Source organism: Phocoena phocoena, chromosome 11 (assembly GCF_963924675.1).
Source record: "Phocoena phocoena chromosome 11, mPhoPho1.1, whole genome shotgun sequence".
In the NCBI taxonomy this organism is placed as follows: domain Eukaryota; kingdom Metazoa; phylum Chordata; class Mammalia; order Artiodactyla; family Phocoenidae; genus Phocoena; species Phocoena phocoena.
In genome coordinates, this window is record NC_089229.1 from 75,497,843 (window position 1) to 75,507,440 (window position 9,598).

The 9,598-nt window shown below is 35.6% G+C and overlaps 1 protein-coding gene across 2 annotated transcripts in view; it reads left to right on the forward strand.

Annotated features, from left to right (window-relative positions):
- PKP2 (plakophilin 2) overlaps nucleotides 1-6,467 on the forward strand; it is an 83,194-nt gene extending 76,727 nt beyond the window's left edge. For both annotated transcript variants that reach the window (XM_065887053.1, XM_065887055.1), the window contains 3 exons: nucleotides 3,366-3,555; nucleotides 6,181-6,268; nucleotides 6,399-6,467. In XM_065887053.1, coding sequence (XP_065743125.1) covers nucleotides 3,366-3,555; nucleotides 6,181-6,268; nucleotides 6,399-6,467 — 347 coding nt within the window. The remainder of the gene's footprint in view (nucleotides 1-3,365; nucleotides 3,556-6,180; nucleotides 6,269-6,398) is intronic.
- The last annotated feature ends 3,131 nt before the right edge of the window (nucleotides 6,468-9,598 follow it).

Below are 9,598 nucleotides of genomic sequence, written 5' to 3' on the forward strand. Positions count from 1 at the left end.
TTCTAAGTCCGTATTATTGACAAAGATGATAACTATGTTACACTTTCAAATAACATTTTTCATTCATTTTCTTTATACCAGAAAATGTGTTTTGAATTAAGTCATAAACTATAAAATTAGATAATAGGAAGATAATGCTAAAATTACTCATGCTTTCTAATGCTCCATAAGTTAGTCATTTCTGACAGTTTAAAACTCAGTTTTTCAAAAATTCCACTAAATTTTTTTTTGTTTTTTTAATGGATTGGATTATTTTGAAATCTACACACACACACACACACACACACACACACACACACACACACTGACACGGTGCCAAAAGGTCTATGGTTATGTTTTAACAACGTCATTTTCAAAAACAGCCAATAGCACAACATGGAACAGGAGGTTTCATACAATGCCTTTGTGCCCATTATGAACGTAGAGAGCCTGGAAATTTTTCAGTGAATCTGAAAGAAACCTTGCCAAAGGCACTGTCTCAAAATTATGAAAGTGTTCTTCTCATTGTCTTTCATGGACTTTTGTGCTGCACTTCAATCAGGTGTATTATCCTTTGACTTATTTTTTCTCAAATGAAATGTTAAGTCCATCTTTAGAGCATAGCTGATGAGAAGAACTGCGCTCTGCACACTGTGCCTATGCCTTCAGGACAGAAATGCTGTTGTCTCAAGTTCCACAGTCCTCCAGCTGTTGGAACAATACAGCTGTAGCCCCACAATTTATATAAGGTGATTTCACTGATCAACCTCCCCATGATTGTTTTAAGGACAATCGTGAGAAGAGGCCTCAGCAAGATAAATGCAATTTTTGAATTCCAAATTAGCTTTATGTCAAATATGTAATTTGAGTAAAAGTACTTGTGTTAATTCAGGGTATTTATAGCCAGGAATAAATGAAAATCAGTTTGAAATACAAGCTTTGTGTTTTTCATGAGAGATTTCTAGGCCAAGTAAAACTTCCCATGGGCTGACCTGGAATGAAGTCATCACATTTCACTTAGATTTAACAGAAATAAACTTGAAACATATTTTCTTAAAAACTTGAAGATAGGCAACTTAGCATGGTGACAGAGTAACAGGTCTCATGCAGAAGACATTGGTCTGCATCCTATAATGTTACTTTGCCACATGTCACCTTGGATAGTCATTTAACTGCCCTAAACCGAATGAAATTAGTAATCACTACAAAACAGTGTTTTTCCAGGGATCCGATAACATAATGTATGTGCAAGCACCAGCATTAACTAAAATCTCCTTCAATAATATGACATTGAGCTATAACCCTCCAATATCATGATAGGGCCTTTGATTTTATATTTCACTATTAAAGATCTAACTTTGTCTCAAAGTGAATGTATTTACTCAGGCCCTCAGGGTGTGTGTGTGTGTGTGTGTGTGTGTGTGTGTGTGTGTGAGTAGAGAGACGGAATGACCCCTCCTTTACTGTACTGTAGTGTTTAACTTTGTTGAGGTAAACAGTTATACTACTCTTCTAAGAAAAACAAACATGATATAAAATGTTAGAGATTCTAACTTCTCTTAATTCTCACTCCTCCTCAGACATAACCCAAAGTTTCGACCGTAAAATTGATCTGTAGAATTGAACATTCTTGTTGGTCATACTGAGGGAGGAGAGGTGGAACTCTCTCAGCAGGGATCAGTCTCAGTGTGGGCAGCCTGGTCTCAGCCAGCCATTGATGTACCCTGCAGAGAGATCAGTTGTACATTTTCTGTTGTGATTGTCTCACACTTGTTTTCATGCTGTCGACCTAAATTCAGCAAAAGGAAAATTCAGGTTCTCAAGGCCTTTCATTCTGTGGTTTAACTTACTAAGAGGAGGAAGCCTTCTGGTAGTTACTCACATCTGTGGAGAGCTTACTATGTGCTGGGAACTGTGATACAGTTAGCACATGGTAACTCATTTAATCTCTCAAAACAGTCCTGTGAAGTAAATACTATTATTATTCCATTTTACAAATTGGGAAAATGCAGCATAAAGAGGTTAGGTAACTTACCCAGACCACACAGCCATGAAGTGGCAGAGACAAGACTAAAACTAAAAAAGTGTAACTTCAGAGACTGAGCTCTGAGCTCCTAACACTATGCCAAGATGCTTAGACAACAGTGAAAAAGGAAGTGTTCAGGCCTTTGAGCAGAAGGTATGTCTTTCCTGTCAATCAGGTCCAGGTATTATCAAAGGAAGACATATGGTTCCATTCCTTTTATTGAGTACCTCTCTATTTTAGGCATAGTGATTGATGCTGGAAATCCAGAAATGAATACAATAATTGTCCTCAAGCAACTCATGGCTCCATTTGGAATTCAGACAGGCACATAACTAATTACAGTCTGGTATCAGAGAGAGAAGTGCAGTTCAAGGTGTCACATAAACTCAGATGAAGAAAATAAAATTAGGCAGAAGTATTTGTACAAAGCAATAGAAGCATGCTCTCTATCTTTCAAGGAGAATCCAAAGTAGTTACAGGAAAAAAAAAGCATACATGGAAAGAACTTTTGCAAAATATCAAGTATAAATTCGTATTGCCTGAAATATATACCATAGGACAAAGTATAATGACATCATCAAATATTAATACCTCTCTTGTTACTACAGAAAAAGCTAAACGAAAACCCTATAACCAAGATTTTATATATGTAGTGAAAAAATAAATTTTAAATAGTTTCTTTACCTTTTTTTTTAATAACGGTTATTTACGTATTAAAGAAACTTTGGGCAGTACAGATAATTTTTTTTTAATATTTTTAAGTCACCACTAATACTATTGTAGAAGAACAAGGGCTGTTACTGTTTTAGTGTATTTCTTAGGTTTCTTGTATATGTGTTTATCCTTTAAGTATACCGGTTATTTTCACATAGAATATTAACAAATATTTTCTTGTTATTATACATGCTTCATAGATATGTTTTGGGGTGCATAATATTCTTTGCAGATGTGCTTTAGTTAATCATATTCATATTATTGGGATGTTTAGGCTTTGTAAAATTTTTTATGATATATATAATACTATAATAAATATCTCTGCTTTTACCATTTTTAAAGTGATGTCTTTAGGATGAATTCTCAAAAGTGGAAATACTGAATCAAAAAATGTGAAAATTTAAAAAAAATTTTGACATTTCTGTCAACTTGCTTTCTGGAAAGATCTCCAGTACACTGAGCACAAAGTATCACCTTTTTAAAAATCTTTTTTTTTTTTTTTTTTTTTTTTGGTAATTTGAGTATTAAAATGGTTACATCCTTCCATATGTTTGTTAACCAAATGTTTCTTCTTAAATGTTATTGGGATCTTGAGGTTAAGAAACAATCTTTTTAATCAAGTGTTCTTTTTTTCTTTCATTTGTAGCCAGAGAAACTCTACCTGATTTGGTTTCCATAATTCCCAACACAGTCCCAAGTACTGATCTTCTCATTGAAACTACAGCCTCTGCCTGTTACACATTGAACAATATAATCCAAAATAGTTACCAGAATGCACGGGATCTTCTAAACACTGGGGGCCTGCAGAAAATTATGACCATAAGCACAGGTGACACGTAAGTCCTTTAGCATCTGCCTGTCAGCGTCTCCCCTTTCCCCACCACCACTCTCATATGTAAATAATGCAGTTGTGAATGTCCAGGCATTGAGTACCATGGGCAACATGGCCAAAAAATAAGATTGTAAAGCCGGACCAGATCATCTGTTCCAGTCCTTGGTGATCAGGCAAGTGAAAGCTGAATCCTCTAAGCCAAGTAGTTGCTCATTCTCTTCTAAAATATCCAGAAATAGTAAAACTCCATAGCTTATCTGGGTCATGCATTCCAGCATTTTATTGACCTAATTAATTGTTTCCCAGAATCACAACTGTGATTTAAAAAGAGAAGAAAGTAGGCAAACTGGAGTCCTATGGACAAGGAATGCCCTTTTCCTCACTTAAATATGTGAAGCAGGTGTCACCCATAATAGCATGAGGAGGGGAAGTAGGAGGCAGCGTAACAAGAAATTCTTGCTTTCTCAGTTTTCTTTATCACATCTCTTCCATCTCTTATTCTCTTTTGAAGTAGAAGGTTTAATGCATGTAAGTCATCCCACATCCTTGTGTCTGTGTCTTCAAATATTCCCCATTTTAAAAATAAAAGGTGAAGAAGAGAATGAAAAATATTGTGTAACCAAATTATTACTGTTAGTTAACTCAGAGTGATGGGATCCCAAGGGGGTATGAAGAGTATTATTTTTTTCTCTTTATATGACTCTGAATTGTTTGACTTGTTAAATAAAGTTAGTTTTGTAAGTAACCAAAAAAGAAAACAAATGTTATTATAGGCCAGTTCTAATGAGTTGCAAAGCAAACGGACTTGACCTATAGTAGATAAATGTGTGCTTGGCTTCACAGAAGCTAACATGGAAGGAGGACTACGTTCAGAGTTACATGATTAAAAGGAGCCCTAGTTAGAATGTCCATTTCCCAAAAGCAGGGAATATTTACCCACTCCCAAGTAGCAGTTGCTCAGCCTTTGTGGAAAGTATGAATTATTGCTGCAAAGCAGAAACGACTATTCCAAGTTGTCATCCAAACTTCTAACCAAATCTCTATAAGACAGTATGACTTTAATTATTTGAGTATTCAGACGTAAGAAGCACATGGGAATACACCATCACTTTTGGAAATTTCTTGTAGCTTAGAAAATTACAGGATGTGCTATTCTGTTATTTTTCATTGCACTGAGTGTCCCATTTGTGAGCCAGTCCTCATATGCCCTGTCTTCAAAAAGAAAAAAAAAATTCAACAAGGAACTCCTACCAGTTGGGTCTACTGTCTCTTCCTTGCTAGGGTGTTGTATAGCTAACCCATAATTTATGGGCTGGCCTGATAACCAATCACCATTTACATTTCATCTTTGAATAAATGAGTTCCAAGTGCCAAGCAACCAACTTATGAACAAACTTCATGACTATAACACCCTTGCAATTTAAGAACTTACAATTTTAAATATTAGAGATCCACAGCTTTCATGGATTTATTAGTACTGCAGTTATTAGCAAGTGACTCTGAAAAGTCCCTGAGGTACTAAAAAAAATCTGTAAGGTGCTAATTTTACTTACCCTCCTTACACTGCTGGTATGAAAGACAAGGTCTTTTAGCTATTAAATGAACCCAGCATGGGCTTCTTCATACAGTTTTGCATTCTCTCTTCTTGGTTGCATGCTTACAAACTCCTATGATAGGAAAAATAAAATCTTTGTTTCTTTGTTAAAAGAAAAAATGCAGCCATGTGCTAATTCAAGTGATGGAAGAGAGAGAAACCTAAGAAAGCACTGATCCTTAGCCAGAAACAAGAAGTTTGAGACAAATTTAAAAGCAGAACATCAAAAACATATAAAAATAATAATAATAAAGTTTTTTTTTAAAGTACATATCAAAATAATAATAATAAAGTTTTAAAAAAAAGTAAGGGGACTTCCCTGGTAGTCCAGTGGTTAAGACTCCAAGCTTCCAATGCAGGGGGCTCATGTTCGATCCCTAGTCGGAGAACTAAGATCCCACATGCCGCACAGTGTGGCCAAAAAAAAAGGTAAGTACAATGTCAAATTCAGTGCGGACTTGGATTTATAACAGGAACACACTTTCCATTTGCTATATACAAAAACATAAATTTTGAAACTATTAAAATAACAGTTGCTCTAGTAAGAATTTATTAATTTGAAAAAGGTACATAATCCCTACATTCATGGGGTCACTAAGTCTAAGAGTTATACATATTTTTCAATCATACTTTCATGCGTTTGTACTATATAAATATGCGTTATAAATATACAAGTATTTTCTAAAAATATATAACATAAATGTACAAATATAAATTTTATTCTATAAATAAATTCAAGAAATTATAAAACTCTAAGAATACATGCCTTATAAATATCAGGAATTTGCTTTATAAACTATTTGTTAGCACTTTGCTAGTGGTTTGAAAAGATTTTTAAAAAAACAAAAGCACCAACGTGGCCCCTGGCCTCCTAAAGCTCACCATCTAATCTCTTGTCATGGTGAGTGGCCTGACTTAATGGATGGCTCCTGAGTGACAGCAATTGAAGAAGATTTACAGAACGTCCAAAGACAGCATCCAGAAGCCTCATACTTTCTCACTGATCTCCGAAAAATGTCCTTTTCTTCTTTTCAGCTGTGCTTCCAACAAAGCAAGTAAAGCTGCTTCTGTTCTCCTATATTCTCTGTGGACCCACACGGAGCTCCATAATGCCTACAAGAAGGTAAGAATGCTAAAAAGAGCCAGATAATAATGTCCCACTTGACTTGACCCTGGTGAGAAGTTACTAAAAACTGCATTTTCTTGTGTGAAAATGTTGTTAACCTTTCACATTTCTGTTTGCTTATTCAAAGGCTCAGTTTAAGAAGACAGATTTTGTCAACAGCCAGACTGCCAAAGCCTACCACTCCCTGAAAGACTGAGGAACATGAAAAAGTGCTCTCAGAAATATGAACCTCATCATTCTCAGTCACAAAAAGCCCCAAAGGAAAACACCTATTTTTCTACTTCCCAGCCCAATAAACTTCAAAAAAGCGTGTCCTGTTGCTGTCCTTTTCTACTTCCATGGTCCCCAGGATCCAGAAAACAAATAATCAAAATATAATTTTATTAGTTTTCCAGAGGACATTTGCAAGTTTGCCACCAGTGGATACTGGCAACAGGCTCAATTTTACCCTCTACAAATAGTGGTCTTTTTGATCACGGCTGACGGTGTATGTCCTACTGGAATCAAAATGTGAATTCATGTGGAATGGACGTTAACAGAATAAATAAGGAAGGAAGCTGCTGTATTACTAGGATTTTAAAAGTTTGATTTACATTTATATTCCTTTTCTGGTTTCCATGTTTTGTCACTCACATGCACGTTGCTTCACCATTGAGCCATGAGTGTCTTGTTCTGCAGTGTTGAAACAGAATGGAAACAACAAGAAATATTTGTGGGGTTATCCAGGTGAAAATGTAATGACAAAATTACTTGTTTGTTTACTTTGTTTGTTTTTATCCTCTTGAATTTTTTCTCAGATTTTCAATGAACTTAAGAAATTTAGGTCACAGAACATGCATGACTATAAGGAAAAGAAATTGAAAGGAAGTGATCATAGCAAATCTAAAAGTCTTTTCTACAGAGAAAGTCAACTATGGTTATGAAATTCAGTGTTCCCTCAAAATACTGAATAAGTAGGATTTTTACTCAAGGAAATACTTCATCTATATTAACACCATTAAATGCAAATCTCTTCTGACAGTAGCATTCAGTGTAATCTATTTCCTGGACTTCTTCAGCCACTGCTATGGGCTGGTGGAAGAATGGACTCTATTGTTTGGCTACAAAAGAAACTTAGGCCTCTCAGACTACTGGATCAGCCAGGGCCCTGAAAACACAGCTCATTTTAATGAAGTACATTATCAACCAGCCCTACTTTGCCCAACATTTAAAAAATAGAACCACTAAACTCATGTGACCTTCCTTAGGCCATTATTTTAAGTCAAGGAAAAGCTAGGAAAAAAATGAAGTTACGTTGAGGAAAAATGTGTCTAGGCCATCCAGAAATGATACGAGAAATACTAATGTTCTAAAGTTGACAGCATCATCTATTGAAGTGAGTCTATATTAAGTGTTATTTTAACTGGGCTGTGATTAACACCATTCAGATAGAATTAGTCTTCTTAACTATAATTCTGTTATATTTTGCTTTTTAAAAAAAAATCTGACAATATCTGTTGTAAGAAAGTAAGAAGGAAAAAAATCCTTCAGCTCCTTTTGGCCAGAAAAGTGTAATAGGAAATAAATTGCCACTTTCAATTTGAATGTGTACTTAAGTGTTTATTATATTTGTTTTGTTTTGGTTTTTTTGGCCACACAGCTTGTGGGATCTTAGCTCTCCAACCAGGGATCGAGCCTATGGCAGTGAAAGCACCAAGTCTTAACTACTGGACCACCAGGGAATTCCCAAAGTCTTTATTATATTTGGAACTTAAAATTTTTTCAATTTCAAAAGCTCAATGAAGAAGACTTAGGTTACTAACCTAGTTCAAAATGAAATTATTTAGATACCAATTTTTAAAATACTGAAGAAAGAAATTATATCCCTTTTATCAGAATTCTGATGATAAGCATTTGGAGTATATTTATTCCTCCAGAGAATTAATGTATATTCAAGAAGTTTCTGTGTTTTTAAGACATTCGTAGAGCCTTCAATAATATTAAACACAAAATGAGGCAAAAATAACATTGCCTGCCTTGGTATCTGTGTGTATCTGATTTATTTGTGTATCTTGGTGTATGTCGTATGATTGACATGACATAAATTCAACTTTAATTACTAAGGGTTTAATACTTTGTAATTGCTGTATTTCTTCCCTAATTAGTCCTAAATTCTTTACCAAGAAACACTTCCTGTAAGAAAGATGGGACTAGCTAGCGACTAAAACATGTAAAAATGGAGAGACATACAAATCTAGGTATTGCTAGATTTCAGTAAATTGAGTGGGTCTGTGACCATGAAAAGATAGACTATGCTTGATCCCCATGTCCTGCTTTGTCCCTTTGTTTACAAAAACCTCACTTCTTTATTTTCTATGAACACTTCTGAGGGAGGTCCTTATGCAGTTGAATATCACTTTTATTTTTTTTTATAAATTTATTTATTTTTGGCTGCGTTGGGTCTTCGTTGCTGTGCGCGGGCTTTCTCTAGTTGCGGTGAGCACGGGCTACTCTTCGTTGCAGTGCGCGGGCTTCTCATTGCGGTGTCTTCTCTTGTTGCAGAGCACAGGCTCTAGGTGCGTGGGCTTCAGCAGTTGTGGCCCTTGGGCTCAGTAGTTGTGGCTCACGGGCTTAGTTGCTCCGCAGCATGTGGGATCCTCCCGGACCAGGGCTCAAACCCGTGTCCCCTGCATTGGCAGGCAGATTCTTAACCACTGTGCCACCAGGGAAGCGCCCTGAATATCACTTTTGATCACAGGTCTATACACAAAGCTTTTTTTCTTTTCTATGTGTCCCAGACTGTACCCATGTCATCAAAGGAACAACGGGACTGAGCTGGGACTCTGCATGCATTTATGTTAAGAGATCTAAAGGCCTTGCTGCCTTGTCAAGAATTCTTAACGATCTTCTGGAATATGGGAGGTTGCTGCCCTGGATTTCTATCAAATGAAAAATTTTATACCAGATGGAAAAAACCCAAAGAGTTGTCTGATAAGATAAAGAGGGGATTAACATGTCAAATGGGAAAATAAGCAGCATGAGTAGATAAACCACTTTAAAACCAATTTTATCACCCTGTGAAGAAGCAATTCCTTAGAAGAAAGAAGGAAATGCTGGGGGAGAAATATATATATATATACACACACACATATATATATATATGTTTAAATATATAAATAATATGTATGTTTTAATATATATTGAAACATGTATATATATATGTAATTTATATACTATAGTTACAAATGAAATTTCCTCTGAATAAAATATATAATGAAGGCACTGCATTGGAATGAGCAGGACTTCAGTATGTGTGTACTTTGAACAAAATGCAGAAGCCTTGAATCA